This window comes from Ammodytes marinus, assembly GCF_949987685.1.
Source record: "Ammodytes marinus genome assembly, chromosome: 21".
In the NCBI taxonomy this organism is placed as follows: domain Eukaryota; kingdom Metazoa; phylum Chordata; class Actinopteri; order Uranoscopiformes; family Ammodytidae; genus Ammodytes; species Ammodytes marinus.
The window spans coordinates 18732043-18759056 of NC_137225.1; the positions used below are offsets into that span (position 1 = coordinate 18732043).

A 27014-nucleotide genomic window follows, 5' to 3' on the forward strand; every position below is an offset into this window, starting at 1 on the left:
GTCAACATGTGTGGGCCTGCTGTAAACTGTGTGTGACAGCAAGCAAAACATGTGCTGGTTCAACTACAGAACAGGCCACTGAGGTAATCAATAGGATCTATATGTGGAGCATGTCCATTAGACACAATATACTGTATGCTCTATTGACAGTTTATTTAGCCCATCCTCATATGGTACAAACAGGGTGGACAAAATATAAGAAACAGCACTTCAAATTAGAGCCTTCAAAATGGTTAAAACAATTAAATTAACATGTCTCTAAACAAAGACTGAACACTGTAACTTCATGTCACTTATTGCATGGCTGAAAAGTTGGTTTTGAATCGGTGAACCTAATAATCTGGCAAATGATTATAACGTACAGTAAACCATTAGGGCTGCACAACGCTAACAATAATTTCACAAATATGTTGCCATATATTATGAACCACATTAAAAAAAAGTGTATAGCTAGATTTTCAGATTAATTTACACACAATTAAGATTAAGTTATTAAATCCATTTGAAAATGTGTAAAATGGATGTTACTGTAGCTGTGTAACTGGAGAGTGATGCTATTTTAAAGCTGAAATAGTGCAGAATGAGTTCCAGTTACTCATCCAGCTTTGTTCCAATATAGGCTAATACAGTGGAGACCCTTGGCTTGTACTTGATGATGCTGATAGAATAAGTCATTTTTGAAAATTTACTGGGGAATAAAACTTCAGATTTACGCTCAAGTTGCCATGACAACTTGCATTCCCGTTTCCCTGCTGGTGAGCTGAGATGAGGATGGATATCTGTGTCTCACTAAAGCCTGCAGAGCACAGCCCAGCCTCTGTGGAAAAACTCTTCATTAAAAAGGAAAGCCTCCGCAGATCAGTTACATGGACTGGAAATCCTCCAGTTGAAATGTCACAGCGAATGACTTGTTGAGGTCTCATTCATCTTAGCAGGATCCAAGAAATGGTTTACACACACCATGCCAGGGAATAACATTATATCATGCAACGAGACCATGGCATACAAGTTTATCATTAGTAGGCTATAAGTAATATTTCTCTTTTGGACATATTTTGATAGCAACATCTAGGAGACATTTTGTTTGAGAAATAAAAACCCAAAATAATTGCAGTCCAATTTAAGCAATAATGTAAAAGTACATATTTATGGGTATTTTTGCGTAGGTTCTCCTCTTTCAGTCCACGTTTCTTCTGCCCAGACCAAAGGAGCAAATCACTATGATGTATTGATCTACATAAAGTAGGCCTATGTGTCATTTGTATTGGGTAGCATGCATTTATAAATCTATACAGGATTTATTGAATGCGAAGGATGTTGGAGTAAAAAGTAGGACAGGTTTATTTCACAGTTTTAACACCATGTGAGGATAGAGGATTAGTGCGTGGGCATCACAGCAACAGTTTATTGCAACAACAAAAAATGAATTTCTCTAGCACGCTGATCTGCCATCTGTGGCAACTCCCCTTCTCTGTGTCTCCACAGGCATGTAGGCGGCCACATGAGGCTGTCATGCCTGCCTGCTCTAACATACAATTTTAATCCACCATTATAAGGGGAGAAATGTACATTTGATAATGATTTGCTCAGAATCTTTTGTTATGCAGCAGTCGAATGGCTTTCAAGGCAGAACATATCAACAAATATTGATCTACTGTCTCTTCTGCAGTTTGTACAATCTGAGCCTAGAGGTATTTTTACAGTGTGAAAGGTGTGGGGGTAGGGGCGACAAAAAAATTTTTTTTCCTTTTGAATGGGCCATGATATTTATAGCCTTTCGTTGGAGAGATTCTATGCAAAGTCCACTTTGCTTTCACCAACACTACATGTTCTTTGAAGATGCTGCTGCTGTATGCGGGGAGCAACAATAAAAGAATCCTGTTGGATGCATTTGGATGGACTGCCTGAAGGAGAGAGACAGAAAAAGAGAGAGAGAAAAAGAGAGACAGAGAGAGAGAAGAAGAGATACACGATTTCTCTCTCTTCTCATTATGTGCACGCTTAGGGCTTCAGATATAAGCCAACATCACAGGACGGATGTGATAAAGTTGAGAGGAGTCTACTGGAGTCTACACTAAGCACAGCCGGGCAGAGGATCAGAAAGTGGCCCACATAATGAGTTGACTCATACACATCAGAGGTACGACATCAAAAGTGTAGAACTCGTCAACGCCAGAGGCTACACAACAACACAAACCAGCACAGTGAGGAGCACCTCCACCCAAACCAACCGTCTTTCTCTGCTCATTTAAAACAGCAAGACAGTCAGTGAGTGTGGATCAACAAACTATTAAATTAATGTGTGTGTGGACCTGACAGCAGGATCAATGCAACGGCACGCCATGATTCCTCGTCATTAAAAAACAGGTGGACTCCAGTTTATCATCATAGAGACAGTCAATAGTAACGGAATAATTATTATAATGTGTAGGCTACTCAACAGGCAACAGATCTGACGTGTTTCCTTTTTGTCCATTTCCACAGCACTAAAGCTGATCAGATAGTGAGTAAACGCTGCAATCGTAAGTCAAGTGTCTTTAGAACGATTATTTATTGTAAACAACAAGATACAAAAAATGTAGATGCTGTATTGACCACCTCTCAGATTTAGCTGCGTCATGATGATGGTGTTAGAGCAGAACGCTGAACCTGCTAAATGACTTGGGAGGAAGTTAATCCAAATAACTGAACAAACAGCATTATGCCATACAAAGCTGATCAATAAAGCTGCTCCGTTATGCATGAAGCTAAGACGGCAGCACCTGACCTAGCATGCTGCCTGCAGTAAGTGGCACACAAGGGGCTGGAAACAGTTTCATTATTAAGACGCAAATAGCCATGTAAACGATTTGCAACGCCTGAAAATTTGTTTTGAGTTGGACTGTGTCGGAGAAAGGTTGTTGTTGGGAGTTTTTTTTTCTGAAACTGCTGTGGTTGCCTTTACATTAAACAAGTGTTCATGTTATTGTGTGCAAACCTCCATACACAAACCACAAAAACAACCTCCACGGGCATCGAAGCCAGACAGACCAAAAACCATAGCTTGAGGAGCTTAAATGGGTCAATCATACATTCTCACTTATCATACAAGTCTTGGTGGCAATCTCCACTTAGTAAATTAACCAGTTGGCTGCCTGATGACGTGTCACAGCTATACCGTATAACCCTACGTACATTATCAAAATGCTAAACATGTAACAACAATGATTGAACTGGACGTACAGACTGAGTGGATCCTCATACCAAGAATAGCTGCAGTAACCCAACCTGAAGCCAGCAGCTGAGTGACAGAGGGTGTGTTGGGTTGCAAAGACCAGTCCCTTCAGGGTCACTGTCACATTCCAGCAAAGTCAATCATTTATTCCCTAGAAACTGTCCTGATGAGATAATGTGCTAAAGAAATGTCCATTGTAAACATAGGATTTATGCTCACTCCTTATATTCCTTATTTATGTATGCAGTTTAACAATTGTAAACTAAATCCTTCCTCTTAAATGATAGATGCAAGTCTGCGACATGGAAATGTCTGAGCAGCTCTGCCCTTCTCACTCCTGGAAACAACGATTAATAATTCAAGTCACCTACCGTTACACACTCCCTCTGCCCTTGTTTTATCAGTATCTCTGTATTCCAGACTAGGAGACACATTTGCTGAAGAAGGTATGTGGAGAATCCTATCTGGTGGCGGTGGTAGGCTTCCTCCAGGGTTAACAGGTTCAATGACCCACCCCAGCACATTTTTGATGTTGACTATGTTGATCATATCCAACACTAGTCTGCCCCCAATGTTATTTAAACCTTCTATACGAGGAGCTTTGAATTGTTTATGAAACAGTCTAATTTTCCTTTGATGATCATAAATGACCTGTAACAATACGATCAACAATGAAAGTAGCTACTTTAAGCAACCATGATGCAAAACACTGATGTAAAGCACTGACAAAATTCCTATCTAATGTTAACACTCAACAATGTGCTCACATAGTGAAACACAGATTATAACTAAACAGGGACATGTTAAAAAGCTGTAAAAAAATAAAAATGAATAAGATTGGTTTCCTAAACTGGACCAAGGTGCTCATAATGTTTGCATAGATCATGTTTCTTCAGTGTCAAACACATGTTGAACTTCCATGCCCGAATGCACCTGCATGCCTGAGATTTAGGAGGGAATAAATTGTGCCAAATGAGCCATATCCTCATGTCATTCTTGTTACACAAACTAAGCTCGTGGGGAAAAAAGCTCACACTTGTTACTTTCTGAACCCACACCTTAACACCTGGAATTGAACTGTTGCTGCAACTTTTTGCATGCAACACTTAGCAATCCACAAGAATTAGCCCAGGTGTAACCGAGTTATAATCCCCTTCTCTCTCTCTGTTATCCCGTCTTTCCACGCGGCTGCAGAAAGTGAGACAAGGCACGACACGTTGAACCATGCCTCCGTCCTACAACCGTGACAAGCCAGGTATTTGTCATCTCTCTTCCAGCCCGTATTAACAAGTCTACAACACTCACTCAAGCAATGGGGAGGCAGCAGCAATTTGTGTCCATCTTGTAAAGGCAAATCCTTCTTTCAGAATGCACTGAAGCAGATCGGAAGAGGAAGACGAATTGCACAAGAGGACAACTCAAATAACCTGGAGGCATGTTATTCCACACAGCAAACTGAGGCCCCATCTTTGACCGGCTCGCAGTAAATGCAGGTTTAGTGATGCAAAAAAGTGCAGCACACCTTTAAGAGGAGAGCTACATGTCCCCAGTGTACATATTTGAACTCATGCATGAGTCTTTAATAGGCCTAGCTGGAAGGGACCAAAATGACCTCTCCCATCTCAAAGAGGGGAATTACACCTGACCATTCTTCCTTTAAAAAGAGACTATTTCAGAGTCTCTCTCTTCTTCATGCATAATTAGCCCTCAGTGTAGCAAAACTGGTCCACTTTTCACAAGCAAAGAGCGTGAGACAAATTTATGGTAGACATTGCATCACGACCACAGCCATCGAATCCGGCTTTCTCAGTGTTTCACTTCCACTTTCGCTCAGGAAAGGAAATCACATAGACCTTCGCGCTACGGTTGAGTTGAGTCGTGCAGACAACTGAAAAAAATCCGAACCATTTTCCAAATTAAATAACAGTCGCAGTTCATAACTCAAAATGATGCATGCTATTTGACTCTTTCCATTTTACGCAACAAGTAAATATTGCACCGTTTAGTGCGAATACATGCAATGTCAACTAAGCTTACAATGCAGATTGAGATTGATTAATTTATAATGAGTGTATTAAATGTCTATAGTTTAGCTCATAAAATTCATTAGCACAGCACAGGTGTCACATCACGAACCTAATGCATTATTATACAGTAATATAAAATACTCAACTATGTTCATTTAACATGTTCCATTATGATCAGCAACAAAATTAAATGCTGTAATAATCTAATAATATTTTGCATTATTTCTTTGCTATGTTTACTAAACTACCTAATCACTTTACTACTGTTTACAAACCTAGCTAGGGATTTTTCTTCTATCATGCATTTATCAGAATGAAAAATTAAAACAACAGACAACCAGCTCACAGCATGTCCCAGCTGTTGTCAGTGTGTGCATTTTTTTTCTTTTTATTGCAGCTTTGATGATGCATCATTTACTGCCTTTAAGCGAGCAGTCTCTATCCGGTACACAGAACGGTTTAGTTTAAAGTACACAGATCACCTGGCTGTTCTACAGTAGTGCAGACTGGGGCCAAACACATCTGATTATATGGGTCAAGCATGTAACATTCAATGCCTCTGTCCAAATAAAGGAAACTAACAACCCTACCTTGAGAAACCTAGCGTTGCTCTGAATAAAAAGGGGAAGTTAACGGTTACATGGAGGATGTACGCTAAACAAAAATAATTATAAATACAAATATTTGTCACTGTTTTAATTTAACAGAAACTTGACGACACATTGATTCCATTTCACCGGGTACGTTCTCATCATTTATCATTCATTTTTTGCTCACGGGGAAAGCAAAAAGTGAATGGCAACCGGTGGACAAGTAAGAGCGGTTAGTAGAGAAGACAACACAAAAAGGCGAGATATAAAGTAGTAAATCTATTCATTTGTTTTACCTTGAGTCGACGTGTGGATACCACGCTAGGAGAAGGCAGCCGGACGAGCTGAAAGGAGAAGAAAAGCGATTTTTTTTTCTGCTGTTGCTGTTTCCGGGGTTAGCTGTGGAGCGTCATTGTGGCCGTCAAAATGAAGAGGGCAGCTCGGTTTGAGTTACCTCTGTAGCGCGGAGGAGGGCGGGAGGGAAAGGATTCGACTCCTTCTTCCTCTACAAAGCGCTACAAATAGACCCCGCCTAGTCCGTGGAGAAACCGATGAATTGTTTTCAAAACCGTGACTTGGACCGTCGGATTACAGCTGATCCAGCCTATTAATGTGTCTCACCGCGGCTTTAATTAGGACGGCCAGTCTGTAGAAGACGTTATGGTAAAACGTCCCAGTCCACCGGTTCCTCACTCTGCCGAAGTGTCCTTGAGCAATACACTGGTATGCACCCTCAACGGCCTCTAGGTGGTGCTAATTAGCTTTGGCCCTTAACCCTTAATGCATGAATCACAATTAAAGGTGGAGTAAGCGATTTTGGAGAACGATTCTTGTCAACTCACTCTTTGTCAAAACCTGTGAATATCTCCTCATGATCCAATAGGCTACCTCTCTGAACTGTGTGCGCTGAAAAGCAACCCAGTGTTAATACAAAGTTTAGGCTCTGTAAACAGGCATGTTGTGTTGTATACTCTTTGTTTACATAGCCTACTAGTTTATTTTGACAAATAGCTTTCAGTCCAAAATCACTGAGCCCTCCTTTAATTTGGTCAGCATTTTTTTGAACTCACATTTGTCAAGTAGTTATCAAATAAAGTGAGTGATATAGCCTATGTTAATCAACACAATTAATACAATTAGGCTATAGCCATGGGCTATTAGATAAAAACTAAAATGAATATAGCCTACAAATGGTATAACAACCTAATTCAATCCCCTGTGGTTGCTGAAGTGCAAGCATCACAACAGAAAGAAAACATCTTATAAATCGTTGTAACTTTAGTAGTGACCACTATGCATGAAAGGGTTAAACTTTACTAAATATGTTTAATCTACTGTCAGCTGCTTCCCTTTTCTGACTTTAATAAATAATATATAAATTTGACATTTTCAGCATTCAATCCTTGGTGTTCAAGCTATTTTAATGTTTAACAGTAAAATATTCCAGGTTGAGCTTTTGCCAAACAGGAGGCAGCAGCTGCCAATTAAGCCTAATTAGCCAGCACACCTGACTTCAATCATGTGTCCTGTGTCATGGAGCTTAAATAGCCCCTTCAATAGTGGCTGAGTCATTTCAAAGAAGAATTTGAAGAGCAAACTCTGTTGGTACATCTCAGAAGTGTACAGTTAAGTTTGCTACAGGTTAGGAAATTTTGCATTCAGCAATGGCAAGGGAGAAGATTCATGTTAACGTGGTGATAATTGGTCACGTGGACAGTGGCAAGTCGACCACCACTGGCCACCTGGTCTACAAATGTGGAGGCATCGACCAGAGGAGACTGGAGAAGTTTGAGAAAGCGGCGTCACAGGTGAGGAGGGGGTAACACTTGCATTATAAGTTGTTTTTTACAAAAAACTGTTCTAATGGTATTTTTTTTTTACAGATGGGGAAGAGTTCCTTTAAATTTGCGTGGGTGTTGGACAAGCTGAAGGCCGAGCGGGAGAGAGGAATCACCATCGATATTTCACTGTTGAAGTTCAGCACACAAAAATTCACCATGACCATAATTGACGCACCTGGCCACCGTGACTTCATTAAGAACATGATAACAGGGACTTCACAGGTAAGAAATAAACAAGCATACCTCTTTTTTTTAGTCAAGTATCTCCAACTTTTAACCTAGGATGTGATTTTTATTTATTTTTTCAGGCCGACGTTGCTGTTCTGGTGGTCTCTGCAGCTAAGGGGGAGTATGAGTCTGGTGTGTCTAGAACTGGCCAGACCAGAGAGCATGCCTTGCTGGCCTACACTCTGGGTGTGAAGCAGATGATAGTCTGTGTGAACAAGATGGACGTAACTGAACCGCCTTACAGCCAGAAACGTTTTGACGAAGTGGCCCGTGGAGTGAGCGGCTTCCTCAAGAAGATTGGCTACGAACCCAACGCTGTGCCTTTTGTTCCCATTTCTGGCTGGACTGGGGAGAACATGATCACTGCAACTCAGAAGGTAATACTTCTTCTTTTTTTTTTTTTTTTTTAAAGGGTTAAAATATCCACTTAGGACAGTATGTAAACCACCTTGAACTTTAACAAGTAATGCCTGTCTTTACAGATGCCCTGGTTCCAAGGATGGAAAAGCAAACGACGGGAAGGGCACTCCGGTGGGAAGACTCTCCTAGAAGTTCTGGACTCCATTCTCCCACCAGTGCGCACCATCAACAAACCCCTACGATTACCTCTGCAGGATGTCTATAAAATTGGAGGTTAGAAAATTTGTGCTCGGTTAATTCTAATCACTGTCATTTCAAAGTCTTTGTTTTTTCTGAAGCCTGTGACCTGAATTGATTGGCTCCAATCAAGGAAATGAGGAGCAGGTGTGCACCAGAGGGATTAGAGTGGAGGGGGGAAGCAAAGTGCTGTTGTAATGCTTGTTGATTGAGAAAATGCCTTTAGAACTCATCCAAACAACCAGAGTTGACTTGATATGCTGCTTTTTTTTTCTTAATCCTTTCAGGAGTTGGGACTGTGCCAGTGGGTAAGATTGAAACAGGAGTCCTCAAACCCGGCATGACCCTGACGTTCTCCCCCGCCAAGCTGACTGCAGAGGTGAAGTCTATTGAGATGCACCACCAGGGTCTGCAGATGGCTCTGCCAGGACAGAATGTTGGCTTCAACATTAAGAACGTGGCTGTGAAGAACCTACGGCGTGGAGATGTGGCCGGCAACGCCCAGCAGGATCCACCAACAGAAATCAGCAGCTTTGAGGCTCAGGTTAGTTGACTGGAGTGACAATTGAAACTCAAAATATTGTACTTTGCCATTTGCTAATGTGCTTTTCTCTATCTGTTCTAGGTGATCATCCTGAACCATCCAGGGAAGATCAAAGCGGGCTACTCCCCCGTCCTGGACTGCCACACCACCCATACCACCTGTCGCTTTGCAGAGCTGAGGGAGAAGGTGGACCGGCGCACAGGCAAGAAGCTAGAGGACCACCCGCAGGAACTGATGTCTGGTGACGCTGCCACAGTCAAGCTGGTTCCCATCAAGCCCATGTGTGTGGAGAGCTTCTTCACATACCCTCCTTTAGGTAAAACATCAGTGCGCTTACGTCTCAATTTCTTAATGCACAAATATGATGATCTCCCCAATGTTTTATAATTAACTTCTGTTCTTCCCAGGTCGCTTTGCAACAAGAGACCTGAAGCAGACTGTCGCTGTAGGCGTCATCAAGTCTGTGGTGAAGGACCAGAGCTCAAAACACAAACCCCAAGTGTGTAAATAAGTTTGTTATGTTACCAGTATTTCTGGTATGACTGCTTTGTTTAAGTTTTAAGTAAGATGCACATTTGTGACAAAGTATTTATGTTGTCTTTAAAAGTGATTTATTCCTGTGTTAATATCAAATCCAAAAGCTGGAGAATTGGATGGTGAACTTTGGTTAAAATGTGAAATGATTTGTCAAGGTGACAAATAAAGAATTATTTGAAGAAGCACTTTGTCTTGAAACTTTCTTGAACTGTAGTTCTGTCAAAAGTACTTTAAATATACAATGTGTTTTGGTCTGATAAATCCCCTACTTGGAAGGTTTGTTAAATTAACACGAGTACAGTTTGGTCTTAAACATAGTTGTCCACTTTAATGAAAGTTTGATAGTTTCCATTCTGTGCTAAGCTAATGACTGCTGGTTGTGGCCTTAGCTTATTAGTTTATTACAAGGACAGAAGTATTCAAATAACTTGCTGTTAGTGATGCCATACTTAAAACTTTTGCAGAATGTGGGAACGGAAGAAGTCTGTGTGCTGAATTGCTACATTGTATTAAGCAGTACTTGGTAATAGTTCATGGTGGAACTACCCACCAGCTGTATATCAATCTATAACCGGATGACAAATCGATCATGTTTACATGTAAAATCTTCATTTGAAAACCTAACTGGCGCACAACAAATTGTAATATGTACTTAGTCAAAATGCACCACTGCTTGACATCAATTGTCAAAGCGTTCATTTTCAGCAATGTGCTCAAATGCACTTTTCCCTCACATTTAAAGGATGCACAAACAAGGGCTATAAAGAAAAAAAAAGCACTCAAGTGAAGTACAGCACTTTTAATGATACAATGGGTTGATGGGGTTTGTTCCTAACATGGGAAGAACTGCAAGTCAGTGAGGACTAGGTGAAAATACATTGGCTCTCCGGCCTTTTTACAAAGTCCACTTCCTAAAAGACATCTCTGGTTCACAGGTAAACCTGGGAATATACTGGATCCAGTAACGTGGAATGATATTTGTGACTCAAACTTAAAAAAACATGTCAAGCGCATGAGGTTTTACAAGACACTGGATTGTGAACACATGTTAATGTTAAACTTCTAGCCTGTCACAAAATCAAGTTATTGCTAAGATGTCCTCTTGAGCTTCCCGTACTATGTCATTAATAGTGGCTTTACCAACAGGACACCCTTTAGTGGAGTCCTGCCTGATTAATAGTGGCTCTTCAAACCCTGAGGTGAGCGTCTTTGAATGCAGCACTCCACTCGATTCCAGTCATTGTTACACCATGCACAGAGAAATAAGGTTCAAAAGGAGTGTGGAGATGGCGCTGAGTTCATACAGAGAGCATACATACAGTGGACAGTGTAACAAGGAGTAAATTAGTGACCTACAGTGAACCACAGGCGCTGATATTCCACCACACAGTAGCAGCAGGTTTCTATACTGTAAAACAACCATAATACGTGTACACACAAAGCAAGCAAGAACAAGGGAGTACATTTAATGAAATTCTTTTCACCTCGGGAGGATCAGTGGGAGAACTCCTGCCTCTTCGGTCAATTGTGGTGGTAAACAGGGATGCAAGACACAAAATAGTGACGTGACCTATTTCACATTCCATTTCTTAGTTGTCCTTTTTTTTGTTCCAGAAATATAAGCTGATAATTAGTTGAGGGCCAGTAAAATGAATACAGATAAAATTCAAACTCTACCGCCTTGATGCTTAATCTGACAGGTAGAGAGAGCAAATGGTACATGTTTTGTACAATCAAACATGTATATACACTCACACACAAATATATATATTTACATACATATATACACAGTAACAGCATAAACATAGACTTTAGGTAAGTGCTAGGGTTTTGAGAGTGGCTTCTTCACAGCCGTGCTATAGGGTTAAGATAATACTGGTAAAGGAAGAATACACACATTCTTTGTACAGCATGGATGAGGCATCCATGGCTAAATGAGCCTTCTTGGGTTTCTTCTTCTTTATTGTTGTTTTATTCTTTAGGACACTTGTCGTGTGACAAGAGGTGTTATGATAGCTATTTACAGGATCTCTCAAGTTAGGGAGAGGCGTAGTGCAAGTCTATTGGCTGTCAGTCACTCAGGATGTGCACAAAAGACATAGGGAAGACCCCCTTTCTTTCCGGTTCTCCTTCAACGTGCCCGATCTGAAATTTTAAAAGGGGGGAAAGAGCGTGTGAGAAAAAAAGGCTGAATATTGCATTCTGTGTTTTTGTGCATTTGAGGTGGTTCAGACAGAAGTATTGAGGGCTGCAGTGTGTTGTATTGGAGCCAGACTCACCCACCACTCCTGGTCCTCTTCCCCTGTTACTATGATCACCTCTCCTTCAGCAAAGGTCAGTTCATCTTCATTGTCAGCCTGGCAGTCGTAGATCGTCTTCACCCGACGGGATTTGCTCTTCCCCTGGACAGAGGAATTGTTTAGTTAACTTAGTGACCAAAAGTCTCCAGATTTATGAACAGTATTCAAAATGAGATCACAATTTTCTTCCTTTCTTATATTCATGACTAAGTGGCCCGAGATGGTTTAAACTGTTTAGTGTTCTTAGAGTTATTAGACTCCTAATAACAAAACCTAGTGATGCTGCTTCCAGTAAGTCTATTTAATCTCTGCAAAGGGATATTTTCACCAGTTCTGGATCAGCTTTAAAATCGACAATAACCAGCGCCATCTTACCGTGTTGATCTTCCTCGGGAGGGGCACTGGTGTCTCCGCGCTCCCTGCCGGGGTCCCGTTGGTGTCTTCAGCAGCTTGTTGTTGTTGTTGTTGTGGGGAGGGGGCCCCTATAGTGGCTGGCTGATTGGGTGACGGTGGGTCTTGGGGCTGGGGTTGAGCCTGCTGTGTAGGGGGCGGCGGCGGTTGCGTTTGAGGCCTTTGCACCGTCTCTCTGGGAGCGGTCTCTGGCGGTCCAGGTTTAGGGGGTATGTCGGCCAGTTGGGGCTTGGGCGGCAGGTCTTTGAGCTGCGGTTTAGGAGGGAGGTCTCCTAGCTGGGGTTTAGGAGGCAGGTCAGACAGCTGGGGCTTGGGGGGCAGTTCTCCAGGCTTTGGAGGGAGTTCAGAATGCTGTGGTTTAGGGGGCAGGTCACTCAGCTGAGGCCGGTCCGCTGCTGCAGCAGCAGCAGGAGGGGGAACGGGAGACTTCAGCGGGGTGTCGGAGGCCGATGGGGACTTCTGGAAGACCTCAGGAGGGAGGCTGGACTTATCCATAGACGGGTGGATGGTGTCGATCTTCCGCAGTGCCACTGGAGAGAGCAGTGTTTCATTTTCTTAATAACTTTGCATCATAACAACCTGACATCTGTGACATACAAATCGTTGACTGGGCAATATTTACATTTATATATGTGTTTTTATAACTTTTTAACCTGTTGTTAACCGTTTTGTTGTATAACAACTGCACTGTATTTGAGAGCTTCTACCTCAATTTCGTTGTGCAATGACACTAAAGAGATTCTTGATTTCAATTCCAATAACTTATTCACTTTTTAAATGTAACAGCTCACAGGGAAATGAAAACTGGACAAGACATTACCTTTCTGAGGTAGTTTGGGAAGAACCCTTGGACCAAGTGTTGACTTTGTGTTGCTTGCAGTAGTGCTGGGAAAAGATTTTCAGATTAAGTTCAATGAAAAACTGGATCCAAGAAGATGCTTATACTTCATAGTTTTTTTTTTGTATGTTTGTTTTCTGTACCTTTGCTGCTGAGGAATCCCTTCAAACTTGTTAGACACAGGAGACATCTTGCTGACTGGAGGAGGGGTGGAGTCGCTTCCTAAAATATTGACATCGATGACGACAAACTGATTATTCAACACCATAAAGGATCGCTCAGGAAACGGAAGTATTTGATATAAATGTGGAAATAACTTAACATGCGGTGATGGTTAATTAAAAAAAAAAGGGAAACAATGAGGGGAGGCGTCATCTGGCTGAGCTTTCCATGAGCCCGTGTTGTTCGCAAACTGAGATTGTGCAATAAAGTGTCATCGATTGATTAGTGGATTGGGTGTTATTGGTAATGTATGACACAGAATGCACAGAACAGCACAGAGGACAAATGATAAGGGTGGAATAACAGTAAAAAAACAACAACAATATCCCATTATACAGATAGGGGACACAAGATTGCAGGTAAAATGACTGAGGTATGTCTTCTTTTGTCTCCTGGTTACAAGATCACTTTGCTTATTCTTTATGAAATCTGGAGCGACACAAACTTGTGGATATCTCTTTGTGCATCTTGAAAGCATGTGTAACAGTAACGGTACATGTAGTATAACAAGTTGTCAGGTGTCCAGTAGTTAAGGTAAGGCAGCCATTCATCTTTGGAGAAGTTGAATTGCATGTGTGTACACTTGAGAGGAGCTGCTCTTTTCCTTGAGCTGGATTGAAAATTGGTTAGTTAATTGACAGAAAGTTAAATGGGAACTATTTTGATGTTTTGTAGCAAAAATTTCTAAAATGTGGGGTGTGAGGATTTCTTTCATGTTGTGCAAACTTATAATGAGTTAAATTATTTCCTCAAGATGACTATGGTCACTTTCAACTTCAAATAACTTTGTAAAATCTTTATTTAATTTGTTTACATTAAATTATTAATGATCCAAATAATACATGCAGATGAATCCATATAAAAAAAAGTGTTAGTAGAAGCTCCTACACAAATGTATCCATGTAATGAGCCAGGCTGAGATTACCATTCACCATACCTACTAAAAGCACAAAGAGATTTTTAAAATAGCATCCACTGGTGTGTACATCTCTAAATAAAAATTATAAAAATGTATTCTGAACCTTGGGAAACATTTGATAAAACAGTCTTAACTCAAAGAACAAGATTTTTATGGACCGTTGTAACACATCTCAGTTGTTGTTCAATTGGTGACGTCTAGAAAAAGCTAGTAGGTGGACCGTGAGTTAAGATTGTTTAGTCAAAATCTACTTGAGCGTCTTAAAATGACCTCTGCCATTTTCGACCATGATAATATTGGAGCTTCAGGCTGGAGCCCTTTGCCTGTGTGAGAACCAGCCCTACGTTTTTTTTTTTTTTTTTTTTTTTTATACACGTGTGCTTGTTTGTCTCACCCCCAGTCAAGCCCCCTTTACTGTGTGGACTGTGAGAGAGTGGGCTGGGTGGGTCGGACAGGGTGCGTTTGTGTCCGGGAGGTGGGGGCGGAGGCCTCTTCTTGGACAGGGTGGAGCTGCCTCCTGGGGTGAGTGTAGAGGGAGGGCCAGATGGGGTAGGAGCTGGAGGAGCGATACATATAAAACACATGAGGTGATGAGGTCCCTCGCAAAAAAATAGTCACTCTGTTTAAAAACCCTTGAAGCCCAGAGAAGGTAAAGGAGAGGATGATGGAGCATGGAGAGGAGAGGAGGAGATATGGAAAAAGGTTCTTGTTGTGTGTTCTTGGTGATATATAGGAGATATATTAATAATGTATAGCAAAGGGGTCACCCTCGAGAAATAAAGACCGACAAGCAAAATATTTTTGAAAGGTTGAAAGTAGTCTACTGCTGTCGGAACTTCATCCATAGCAACGGTAACTATGTAAAGCAGCGACCAAAAGTATTCACGTCGTCTTGACTGGATCCTTTTTTTAGTTTTTTTAGACAATAACCATGACTCAGAAGTTTCCTGCTTTCCAGATACATTTTTGTATTGCCTTTTTTAGATTGCCATGATTATTTATATGCCTGTGTGCGTCTATTGAGACTCCAGTCCAAAGCACTCGCTGGTGGTGAATAACGCATAGAAAAGTAGGGTGAAAGCAGCTAATAGAGAGCTCAGCCAGAGAGGAATCAGCTGTGGTTGAGAGTTTACAGCTCAAGGATGGCGGTACATGATATTCCAGTTATACAGAAAAAACATGTAGGCAAGAAATAATTAACTGGAGACTGAGCTTGCCCACATGGTCCCATTGTTTACTTAAAAACAACAGACCACCACCCTGTTAACGTGAGCTGTAAAGGGAAGAAAACAACATATGGGGGGGAACACAGCTGAGTAAAAGGGGGGCGGGGCAGAACGTAAAAACAAGATATTCACTGATGTATGGTCGAGTGCCAGCCAGTGTGGCGTAGTGCGAATGAGAGCCAAGGAATGCCAAGTGTGGAGCTGAAAGAATAGAGAAACAAAAAAAGAGAAGGAAAAAAGAGCGAAATGAGGAGTGTGGGAGAAAATCTACAGTATGTCAAAGTCTTAAAAGAGAGAGAGAGAGCGGCTCCCACACACTATAAAACAACAAGATGAAGTCTTATCAGTGGCAAGCAAAGAAGAAGAAGAAGGAAAAAAAAAGAGGGAAAATTGCGCGGAGTTTGTCCCCTCGGTGGGTGAGCTCTTCAGCAGCACCCACTGAGAGAGCGCTGCGCTGCCAATCTGAAAGGTTAGCATGTGATTCTATATGCATGTCATTTCTATATGTATGTCATTTAGCCTCTTAATCAGGCTTTTTAATCTTATTTTTGCACAAAATCAAACTTACAAATTCAACTTGTTTCCAGTGCTGTTTGCTAAAGTGAGAGCTTAGCAAACGGTCAATTTGCACTGGAAACAGGTGAAATTTCACACCTCTTGGTTTAAGAAAAATAAGATTTAAATGCTCAATAATGGATTCAAGTGACTTGTTGAGATGGATGTTTTGCCGTGTAAGCCTTTGGGAGTTTTTTCTACAGTGTAATAAGCTGTGACGGCTAGCGTTTGAAACCCCTCCACCGAGGGAGGACTGTTATTTTTAATTCTAATAGTGCAGAAACAGCACGCCCACTGTCTAATGATAAAGCGTGTGTATCCAGCTTCCCTTTTCACGGGCTCCTGCAGCTATGTTTTCCTGAAGGTTCACTGTGTCAGCAATCCTAATGACACCTTCATCCCGCCCTCTGATCTGTGTGTGGACAAATTGCATTCCACCACGGGGTGTGTAAATGTGTGTGTGTGTGTGTGTGTGTGTGTGTGTGTGTGTGTGTGTGTGTGTGTGTGTGTGTGTGTGTGTGTGGACTGACAGCGCAAAGAAGAAACTTTCCAGAAAAGTGATAACGAAGCATCTAACCCTGCTCTGGATATAATCAAACATTAACAGACATAATAGTAAAGTACAGTTTCAAAAGACAATCTTCCTTCTACTGTTATCAGACAGTTAAACACACAAGATACCAATTGGCATAACAGGCTACAGACATTCGCTAAAGGAATATTAGCAGAACATAATCTTCTGAATTAACTCACTGTCACGGTTATAACCTAGAGACTGTTAAAGGAATAGTTCAACATTTTTAATTTGGAGCTTTTTGACTCACTCTCCGGCTCAAGAAAAGGCTACAGAAACTGTTCCAGTAACTGTGCATGCATTTTTTATATAGAAATCGGCAAATGTTGTTATGTGATGTTAAATACCTGAAAGAGAAAAGTGCCTGTGACGGTCATATATGTTTTTGGTTCTAAAATTACGTGAAGTGTAAAAATATAGAGCGCAACATAACATGGTAAATAGAGTTGTAAAGTTTATCGTTTGACCTGCTCCCCTTTACTACCAGTGTGTGAGCTAAGCTAACCTAGATGAGCGACCTCTGTCCATTTCTATACATCAAAAATGCAAGCACAGTTACAGGAACGTTTTTTTGTCGCCTTTCCTTGAACCGGAGAGTGAGGCAAAAAAAAGGCGAAAATGTTGAACTCTTCCTTTAAAGAGGTGTAAGTTGGCTCAAAAGCACTCGGAGCAGGCAGGTCTGACCTTTGCCCTGGTTCCTAGGGGGCAGCGGCGGCCCTCCGTCCACAGGCGAGGAGGTGAGGTCGGTGGAGGCGCTGTACATCTGGTTGGTGAAGGCGCTGTAGGAGAGCCGCTGCTGCTTGTCCCTCTGGCTGATGAAGCCAGGCAGGGACAGCTTGTCATGGGGGGACAGGCTGGAGGAGTGGCAGAAGCTCTGGGGCCTTGGGGAGCGGTCCTTCTTGATGGGACTGGGCTGGAGAGAGAGACAGAAGATAGCAGAGAATGAGATGCTATATTAAGCTTGTACAACCTGGCACAAGGATTTCCTTCAGGATGACTACAGCTCTATCTTATCTTATCTTTTTCACCTTGTAAGGCTTAAACTTGTAAAATGGTGAGCTTTAGAGGTGCTGCTAGGGAAAATTATTTTTACAGGCCAGGCTAGTTGCTCCTTTACTGAGCTCCAAGGGATCGTTTTTTAAATGAATAGATTTAATAGGATTTGTTGTGGTGTGTTGAACAGCTGATTGAATTCAAACAGATGAATGTGATGCTCCCCTGATGTTACGAACCTTATCATCGAGGTCATCGTCGCTCTCATCCATCTCCTCCAGTCTGAGGCTCCACTCATACTCCACATGGATGTGAGGGTTGAACTTCCCCTCTGCAGCCTGCACAAGCTGACACACACACACACACACACACACACACACACACACACACACACACACACACACACACACACACACACACACACACACACACACACACACACACACACACACACACACACATTCCTCAGTTATACAGATGAAAAGATCACTTTCCAAAACGCTAAATTATTAATTAAATTAAAATAAGAGCAACCAGATAATGAAGTTACAACTAACCATGTAAGAGGATGCAATTATATTATAGGTCAGTATTCAGAACAGGAGACCATTCAAGTGTGCTTACAAAATAAAATATGCTTATATATTTATTTATCATAGGTTTTACCCTGCATTTAAAACCAAATTTTTTTGTTTTGCATGCTCATATAAGCGTGAATAATGAACATACAGCAACACATTACTTCCACTCTGCTGTCACTGTTGCTGGAGGCTGGATGCAGAAATTTGACTGCCATCTAGTGTTCTAATTACTCTGCCTTAGAACTGGTAAACCCTTTTTGTATATTTGTCCTATAAAATGGTATATTTGGGTGTTTAAGTAATTTTTTTAGATCATTAAAATCCAATATGATGTACAAGATCACCCCATCGTCTTCTACTTACTGCCTCCTCACACTGAGTGTTCCTCAGTCGCCTGGCAACATCCAGCGCCGTCTCTCCGTTCTGATTGGCTGAAGGGGAGCGGAGGAATAATCAACAGTTAGAGGAGTGTGTGATATGTGTGTGCGTACAGATGACTGTAACGGGCCTAGACATGTGACTCACTGATATCGGTGGCCGGCTTGCCCCTCAGGAGTAACTTGAGGCACTCGGGCTTCTCGTACATGCTGCAGTAGTGCAGAGCAGTGTTCCCCCACTCCGTCTGCTTATCAACGTTACCGCTGGAGGAAAACACGCACGCACACACACGCACACACACACACACACACACACACACACACACACACACACACACACACACACACACACACACACACACACACACACACACACACACACACACACACACACACACACACACACACACACACACACACACACACACACACACACACACACACACACACACACACACAAGTGAGTAAGGACACTGGTCACGAGCATGAGGGTGTTTTCCACAGTCCTGCAGTTTTTAAAAGAAAAAATTGGATATGGGTAATAAGAAAAATGTAAAGAAAATAGACTGATTATTAGCTGTGCATAACCAACTTCACGTTCATGCCACACTGTTTAAGCCGGCCAATAATCTCTTACAGATCTCTTGCATCACCCAGAAAGGGCAAGGGATGTATTTGAAATAATCAGGGCTAAGCATGACAGCGTATGAGCACGGCTATTAATTAATGAGAGGGTCCCGACTTGTTTCTGCGGAGGGCTGTGTGCAGTTGGAGCAGTGGTGGGTAAACAATTGAAAAGAGAATAAATTAAGGCAGAGAACAAGGGCTTGACCCATTTCTGTTTGCCTTGTGGGAATGTGAGCTGAGCTATGCAGCGCTAAGCTTCCCCACTGCACTTCCACTGCAGAACAAGAAAGACTTGCAGCAGACACACGCATCAGATATGATACAGCGGGTTTTCCACATTTAAAAAAAAACTGTTGTTTACTACATAATTCACCCTCTGAAGCACTGGTGTGTGCGTGTTTTTTCCGAGAGTATGACAGCTGTTTGATTCCCACCAAAAACCCTTAGTCAGACACAATTCTCTTCTTGTTGAATTGGTGAGAAATGCCTCTCGAAAATGTTACCTGTTCTGCACAAGGAAGTCCACCAAGTGCAGTGAGGTCTGGTCAGCAGTCCGTACGGAGTAGTGCAGTGCGGTCTCTCCGGCTTCCTGCAGGGGGCCACCAAACACAGCAAAGACACGGTGTGAGACAACCTTTCAGCAGCATCCATTCTGTATTCTCTCCCCTCTCTCTCCCTCTCTCTCTCTGTCTCTGTCTCTTTCAGCATTTAAACAAGCCGCAGTAAACAAAATGGCTCCTAAAAAATTATATTTCAGCAGGCATGAAGTGATGAAGTGGATATTTGTCAGAAATGTTGGCATAGTTTGGTAGTGATTTCATTTTGGAAATTAAAACTAGATCTAGTGATGATGTCATTTATGTAGATGCAACGTTAAAGATGGAGATAAAATATGAATCATCTATAGTGTAGAGTAAGAGCTGTTATTAAGTCACGCATCCCTGTTGTATTGTGTGTGTGTGTGCATTTTGTGTGTTGGGGGGGGGGGGGATTTCAGTTTGATGTCTGCAGCCATTCACATGTACTGACGACAACAGCATATCAGATATCTTCATAGTGCAGACAGCAGCAGAAGCTCCCTACGCCACCAAATGAGATCCTGTTTTTAACTCTGCTGCTGCTGCATCGCACTCTTAATTTTTCATTAGGAGAAGTCCCATGTCTGTGTGTTATAAAACCTTGACCCATTTATGTCAGATTAAGTCGGATCACCCGTGTTTGTTTCTTCACCCATCCACCGCTTGTTATTTAACTTGCATGTATGCCTTTAACCGGCGGCACAGAAAGGCAAAAGGAACAAAGGAATGAAAAAAATAAAAGTGTATTATGCCTGCCTCAAATGTCGTCATTTTAGTAGAAATCAAAGGAGACGATGATGCTCCCTCCCATTGGTTTAGAGGTTGCTGGCTATCACCACCTGCTGGTTAAGTCTTCTGTGTGTGTCATTTTTCCAACCAATTTCTACCTGACAAATAGTTTTAGTAGTATAGTAGTATTCTAGTAGTATTGGTTGTCCTACTGGGAAGTGAACCTCATATTAGGATGACACCACTGCAGTACAATGCGAAGAAGCTCTAAGAGGGAGATATGTCTAGGGTTTGTAGTCTAATGTAAGATTATAGAGTGTGCGTGCATGCGTGTGTGTGTGTTTGTGTGTGTGTGTATGTTAGAAACACACTGTAGCCACACATGAGGGGGTTATTAGACATCGTTGACACGTGGCCGAGATTTCACAAAACACACATAACTGGGATCTACATGTACGAGATACTAAACACAATAAGCCAGCGAATCACAGAGTTTTTAAAGGGCCAGTTCACCCAAAGGACCAAAAAAAAGATTGTGCTTCCTGTGCTAAAATGATGCACTGTCCTCCTTTTGAACACTTTCTTTAATGGAATTCTTTTAGACACTGAACTGGGTATTTCCTTTCATAAGGGCGGCAACTAACAATTATTTTTTCATTATCCACTAACCACCAGCCATTCTTCAGATGAATCACTTAATCAAAAGTCAAAGATATTTCGTTACCTATCATAGATGAAAAACACTCAATATCCACACTTAAGAACCTGGAAGTGGTGATTATTCTATCATGGATGGATTAATATTCTGCCCATTGATTCATCCATTAACTAATTTGGGCTTTAGTTACAATGATCCACTGACTTCCCTGTCAACAGTTTACACTGTGACTGCTTCTTTGGTTGACCTTAGTTCCCAAAAAAGAAAAGCTTTTTAATAACTATGTATCAAATGACAACGTCACAAAGAGAAAGGTGTTACTCGTATTAACGAACCTCCTGAGAATGATGACCTACATCTGAAACTCTTCTTGACTTTTAAAGAGATTTTAGGAGAGTTTCAGCTCATGTTCCATCTGAAACTTTTCTGTTTTAGTTCACTCTCACAGTTCTCATGGCTGTATTCAGAGAAAAACCAAAACATTCTATAATACAAAACTATCGCAGTAGTTTGTGGTGAACAGCAAACGGAGCTTAAAGAAGTAAATATTGGACTCCAAAGAATAATAATGTTATACCACGAGAATGGCCATTTGTTTTAAGATATGAACTGGATCATTTGAGCACTCACCTGTCCCACGTCGGGGAGCGGCTCCATAAGCTCCACCCCCTCTGCGTAGACCTGGATGAGGGAGAGCAGATCCCTGGACTGAACCGCCTCAAACATCTCGATCATTTTAGCCGAGTTGGACGTGCACGTCTTCCTCGCAAACTTGTGGTCCACATATTTAGCGTTGATGAACTCCTTCCTCACCGTCCTGTAGAGGAATCATTCAGTCAGCTGTTTTCAAACAGGTCTAGTTTGCTGGCAGCACTTTGCACCGACAGTATACTCACATGTCACTGGATGGATTGGGCTTTGGTGTAGGGGACGTGAGGTTCCCCTCCATGATCTCATTGAAACTACTGTTCCCTACATTCTTGGCCAGCTGCAGGAGAGAGAAGAGAAAAGGTCGGCGATGGCTCACAATATGTTGACGAGTTGAAAAGCACAAGACACACATGAAACATTGGTTTCTGGGAGAATCTCTAAATCTCTCATGGCCCTGTGTTTCCATTACTCTTTCATTATTTCATATATTTCACCAGAGATGGAAATAGTGAAAGGGCGTGGACAGCTGCCCTGAAAAAAAAACTGTATTTATTGACTCTGTAGAGCATTTCTCTGACTCACCAAGAGTTCTGAGGTTCCCAGCTTGTCCAGCTCCATGGACTGGATGCGAGAGATGTGGACCCCCATCTCTCGGTGGATGCCAGAGCACTCGATGCAGGTCAGGATCCCCAGGTTGGTGGACAGCCACTTAGGATCTACAAACACATGAAAGGAAATGTGTGTTAACGTGTGTGTAACCTCGTACGCATATGTAGCTTCTGCTATAGTCGGTGTGATCATAAGGTGGACAGATGGTGATGGTTTAGTAAAACTATTTCAAGTGGGATATTTGCGTCAGATTGAAGCCTATACCGAATATCAAAGGACAGATTTTGATGTAAGTTGTGCCAGGTTACGCCGAGAGCTCCAAATCGCAGCAAGAAGTAAAGTAATGCCAGGGGAGGAAAAAAATATATTGGACACATGCCATCCCTATCTCTACTGTCAAGTGAATTCCCTAAAGTTGCATTTAAGAATTTAAAAAATCAAAATTTCAGCAGTACACAGCGTTCTACTATCTGCTTAAAAAAAATGTAGTGTGGCTGCATTGTTTTGTAGTCCTTTGAGGCTGCTGTCAGTAGGGAAATTGGTTTCTCAACGTCCCTACATTTGATTTATTCCTGTATGAATTGATAGAACTTGGGAGAAAATCGGCAAGCCTTGACAGAAGCCATTACTCTTGCGAAACCACTGACACCAACGTTTAAAGACCTTTTCTGTCATGAAACTGCTGTGTAACACTTTGACGGCTTGTTTTTTTTAGCAGAATTTACAAAATAATTACTCAAAACAACAGGTCCAAAGACACCGGGTTTATGAGCACTACCTTTTTTTCTGTGCCATCAAGTTAACAGAAGTATCCAAAATCCCACCCCAGATTCTCAGTTAAGCAAACAGGACAGATCGATGGCCTAAATAAGGAGTCGTGGCATTTTATTCATGCTGCAGCTCCATTTTGTAATCTGACATCATTGGTGCATTTGAGTAACGTCCGCACAGCGACTCCGGCAATACATTTACTGAATAGAAAGGCGTTCCCAGTTGGATCTCCATCAAGTCATACATTTTAGGTTGCAGCTCTATGTGATGTATTTCTCTGTCAAGACACAATGACATCACCTAGTGAAAACAAGATTTCCAGTGATGAGATTTTTTTTTTATTATATTTTTTTTTACTTTGCTTTTAAATGGAGCGGATGCTAAAACAAAAGCGTAATTGTTGGCTACACTTATGGATAGTCTCTATAATTCCACAGCAGACATGTCAGACCACACAGGACTTCCTTGGGCACAAAACAGCGGCCACAGTCACATCATACTGCAGGAGGGAGACAAAGCCTGTTGCGTAACCGACTGCCAAGCAAACGTCAAGAGTGCACCAAGATGCAGCAGCAGACCGCAGTGACTGAGTGACATCACCGCCTGATGTTCTAATGCATTCTGGGAGATTTACTCTAGCTCTAAGAACATACAGGTAATCCGCATTGGTTGGGTGCTTGGCGGATGCTGGGAGAGCCTGGGATACTGTTCTGTTGGGATCTAACAAGTGCACAGCAGGGGGACGCAGAGGCAGCACAAAAAAAAAAAAAAAAAAAAAAAAAAACAATGAGTCATACACTGACACACACATTTTCTCAACATAATGAACATATGCGAGCTGGTGACAGGCCACAGAGTGCACATTGAGCATGATGGCATGTTGCACTGTGACCTCTATAGCTGCCTTATGCCAAAGCTGCAAAGCTGTGCCGTATAGAAGGAGATCCTGGGAGAATATCAAATGAAATGGAGTCCTCGTTCTATGCAGAGGGGGAAAGAAAAGAGGTGACCTTTGCGAGACGTTACAATGACCTTTTCCACCATGGAGTTAATTTTAATGCGTAAAGGGAAGGAAATGCTGTCAGAGCGATGCCTAGCCATTTGATAAAGAGAAGCAACAGGAGTCCAGGAGGAAGCACACGGCTTAAAGCCAACATCTGGAGCATGTGTTAGCGTTGAAACCATGGACACGAGCGCACGCAGCAGCAAGACTAAAGATAAATTACCTCCCCTACTCTGCGGGCTGCAGGGGTCGACGGAGCGTGTGTGACTTATGTAACCACGTGACGTTATGATGTTGTTTCTCAAAGCAGAGAAATGTTTTTTATCCCCCCCTCAGAGCATAAAGTCCTCCCGTCAGTCGGCCAGTGTTTGTGTTGACAAAGTAGAATTTGTGTGTGTATATACAGTACATGTGTGTGTGTGTGTGTGCGTGTGTGTGTTAAGTGTCAGAGGGCCTGAATGTCTATGCCACCCCTGAGTGCTGAGTCTTTGCTTCCTAATGCGGGGGAGGATCAGGATCAGGTTGTGCCCTGAATGCTAATAACACACTCTCTCACACACACACTCACTCAAAGACACACACACTGTTTTTTTCTAAGGCTGCTGGGGGATTTGCAACGTAGCTTGTTCGGGATCCATCTCACTGAAGGACACAGAGTTCAGGGCGACTATGACATTGCAAAGAAATCAAGAGTGGCGTGTTGCTTTAAATAAAACATTGCTCAGAGTACAATCAGAAAAATGCTGAAGTGGAGGTGTTCGTCTTTTCCCTCTCAACAAGGTGAGAGTTGACTAAGCACAAAGCAGGAAGAGGATGTATACACAGCGAACGTAGCCTCTGTAGACACACAAACAGCAGCGGTACACACACACACCTGCAGCTCCACAGTCGCAGCAGACTTCGTTGCCGGGCATTCGCAGCACGTCTTCTATGATGGCTTTAGTCAAGTCCTCTAAACCGTCCTCTCCTCCGCTGCTCTGCTCGCCACGAAACGCCATGTTCAGGGCCTCCTCCTTACTGTTGGTCAGCACAGAAATCCAACTGTACAAAGGGAACAAAAATCATTACTGGTGTTATATATAGAAAACGTTTAAAAAAAAATAAATAAATAAAAAATAATTGCAAAGCTAGAGAGATAAAAAAATGACATGAAAAGGTCACCAGATGTTAAGTGAGTGAACTTAAAATGCTCTGTAGTCCGATGATTATTTTTCTGAATTCAGTCAAATAGCGTGGTGTTATGAAACTATGAGTAATGCCTCTAGGTGACCGTCTTTAAATATCTTTGTTTTGTCTGACTCACAGTCCAAACCCCCACAGATATTTACAATGATATAAAAGTGGCTCCAGGGAAATAATTGGCATCATTATTAATAATAATAACTAATCATTTCTGCTCCAAGAGATAAGCTTTATATATATAATTAAGTCAGTAGATTGAATTAAAGTTATGAAAGAGTAAGATGTTGATTTCCATGAACACAAAATGTTTTATCGCTTTATATCGTATAGCTGTCTGGAAAGAACAAAAGTCGACGGTCTGTGAGTTTTTCATTATCATCGTAAACTGAACAAAAGATGTTTGGAAAACTGATTTATATAACTGATGAGATACATTAGCATTACTTAACTCTTATTTAGATTCCCTGAAAACATCCTCATTTTGGGTTGATTTACCAAACAGGCTTTGTGTGCTTGCATATTCATTTATTTTGAAAAGGTAAAACACACACACACCCCTCCGGCCATTAATAATCATGCACACAGGGAACACTATGGCTGCCTTTCAAACATGGTCTCCTGCGGTGCTCAACACGGCACTATCTGCTGCTGCACTATACCCACTGAACTGCCCCTCTCTCTCACACACACACACACACACACACACACACACACACACACACACACACACACACACACACACACACACACACACACACACACACACACACACACACACACACACACACACACCTTTATGAGCCTGACGTCAGCACTTCCTCTGTCATTGTCATTCAACCCTGGTCTTTGCAGAGGCTGAGGCCAGACAGGCAGTGAGCACATAAAGCGGTGTGTTAGATTTTCATCTGTATGTGTGAAAAACCAGATTTTTATATAAAGACGCATAGGTGTACAGTATGTACTACAGATATTGAGTGTTTTTGTGTTCGCATTCTGATACGCTCCTAGCATAATTGAAGGGGGAGCGTGATGGAGCACTAAATATTTGATGGAAAATCCCATGCAGACGCTGCTGCAGTGCGTGACTAAAGCAGCAGTGAGGAGCATCAAGCTGGATCCCAGAGGACAACATGAACATGGAGCTACAGAGCGGGCCAGCAGAACTGAACCGAGTGGCATAACCACAGCCAGGCATCAGACTGACAACATGGAAACCCAGTTAAAAAGCGTCATAAATAAAAGTGCATTGGAAGAGAGTTTAAGCCTCGACAGCTCAAGAAGATTCAGTCTGATTAGATATCATTCAGTGTTTTTCTCAGCGTTTCAGTGCTTTTTTTGTTTGTTTTTGACTTTGAAAACCGGCAGTATAAACCAAGATTATCCAGCAACAGAAGAAGAAATGTGAATTTCAGCTTGATATTTTAATGAGCATTGACCTTAATTAACATTTATTTTGAAGAAAGTGCAAATTGTTGATATTTGATGTACAAACAAGTTGGATTTGTTTCTTTCGTGTTTGTTCTCAGCGAGAAGTGATGCAGGGCACCAGAATTAATGAACCTATTATGAATTATAATTCCTATTTCTTAACTCCTGCATATATTGAACTATGTAAAATACCCTAAATCTCAT

At 41.9% G+C, this 27014-nt stretch overlaps 3 protein-coding genes across 4 annotated transcripts in view; 1 reads left to right on the forward strand and 2 right to left on the reverse strand.

The window, feature by feature from the left end:
- The window catches only part of fam49bb (family with sequence similarity 49 member Bb), a 32546-nt gene extending 26198 nt beyond the window's left edge, over positions 1–6348 (reverse strand). The window contains exon 1 of the mRNA XM_080050460.1: positions 6128–6348. The gene's annotated coding sequence lies outside the window, so the exon portion shown is untranslated. The remainder of the gene's footprint in view (positions 1–6127) is intronic.
- Positions 6349–7495: 1147 nt separating this feature from the next.
- eef1a1l3 (eukaryotic translation elongation factor 1 alpha 1, like 3) lies at positions 7496–9552 on the forward strand (the record flags this gene model as incomplete). Its single annotated transcript, XM_080050459.1, has 7 exons — positions 7496–7639; positions 7715–7894; positions 7981–8277; positions 8383–8533; positions 8785–9041; positions 9123–9357; positions 9449–9552. 7 exons carry the CDS (start codon positions 7496–7498, stop codon positions 9550–9552), a joined length of 1368 nt encoding a protein of 455 aa, XP_079906585.1.
- An 816-nt stretch (positions 9553–10368) lies between these two features.
- Positions 10369–27014, reverse strand: part of asap1b (ArfGAP with SH3 domain, ankyrin repeat and PH domain 1b) — a 62303-nt gene continuing 45657 nt past the window's right edge. Inside the window, exons 14-29 of one of the 2 annotated variants that reach the window (XM_080050450.1) lie at positions 25075–25241; positions 22400–22533; positions 22063–22154; positions 21797–21983; positions 19705–19790; positions 18723–18838; positions 18561–18628; positions 17856–17963; positions 17308–17536; positions 15627–15695; positions 14663–14824; positions 13271–13349; positions 13110–13174; positions 12254–12819; positions 11858–11980; positions 10369–11723 (exon numbers count right to left, since the gene is read on the reverse strand). In XM_080050450.1, coding sequence (XP_079906576.1) covers positions 11649–11723; positions 11858–11980; positions 12254–12819; positions 13110–13174; positions 13271–13349; positions 14663–14824; positions 15627–15695; positions 17308–17536; positions 17856–17963; positions 18561–18628; positions 18723–18838; positions 19705–19790; positions 21797–21983; positions 22063–22154; positions 22400–22533; positions 25075–25241 — 2326 coding nt within the window. In that variant the 3' untranslated portion in view covers positions 10369–11648. The remainder of the gene's footprint in view (positions 11724–11857; positions 11981–12253; positions 12820–13109; positions 13175–13270; positions 13350–14662; positions 14825–15626; positions 15696–17307; positions 17537–17855; positions 17964–18560; positions 18629–18722; positions 18839–19704; positions 19791–21796; positions 21984–22062; positions 22155–22399; positions 22534–25074; positions 25242–27014) is intronic. The other variant, XM_080050449.1, reaches the window with a different exon arrangement.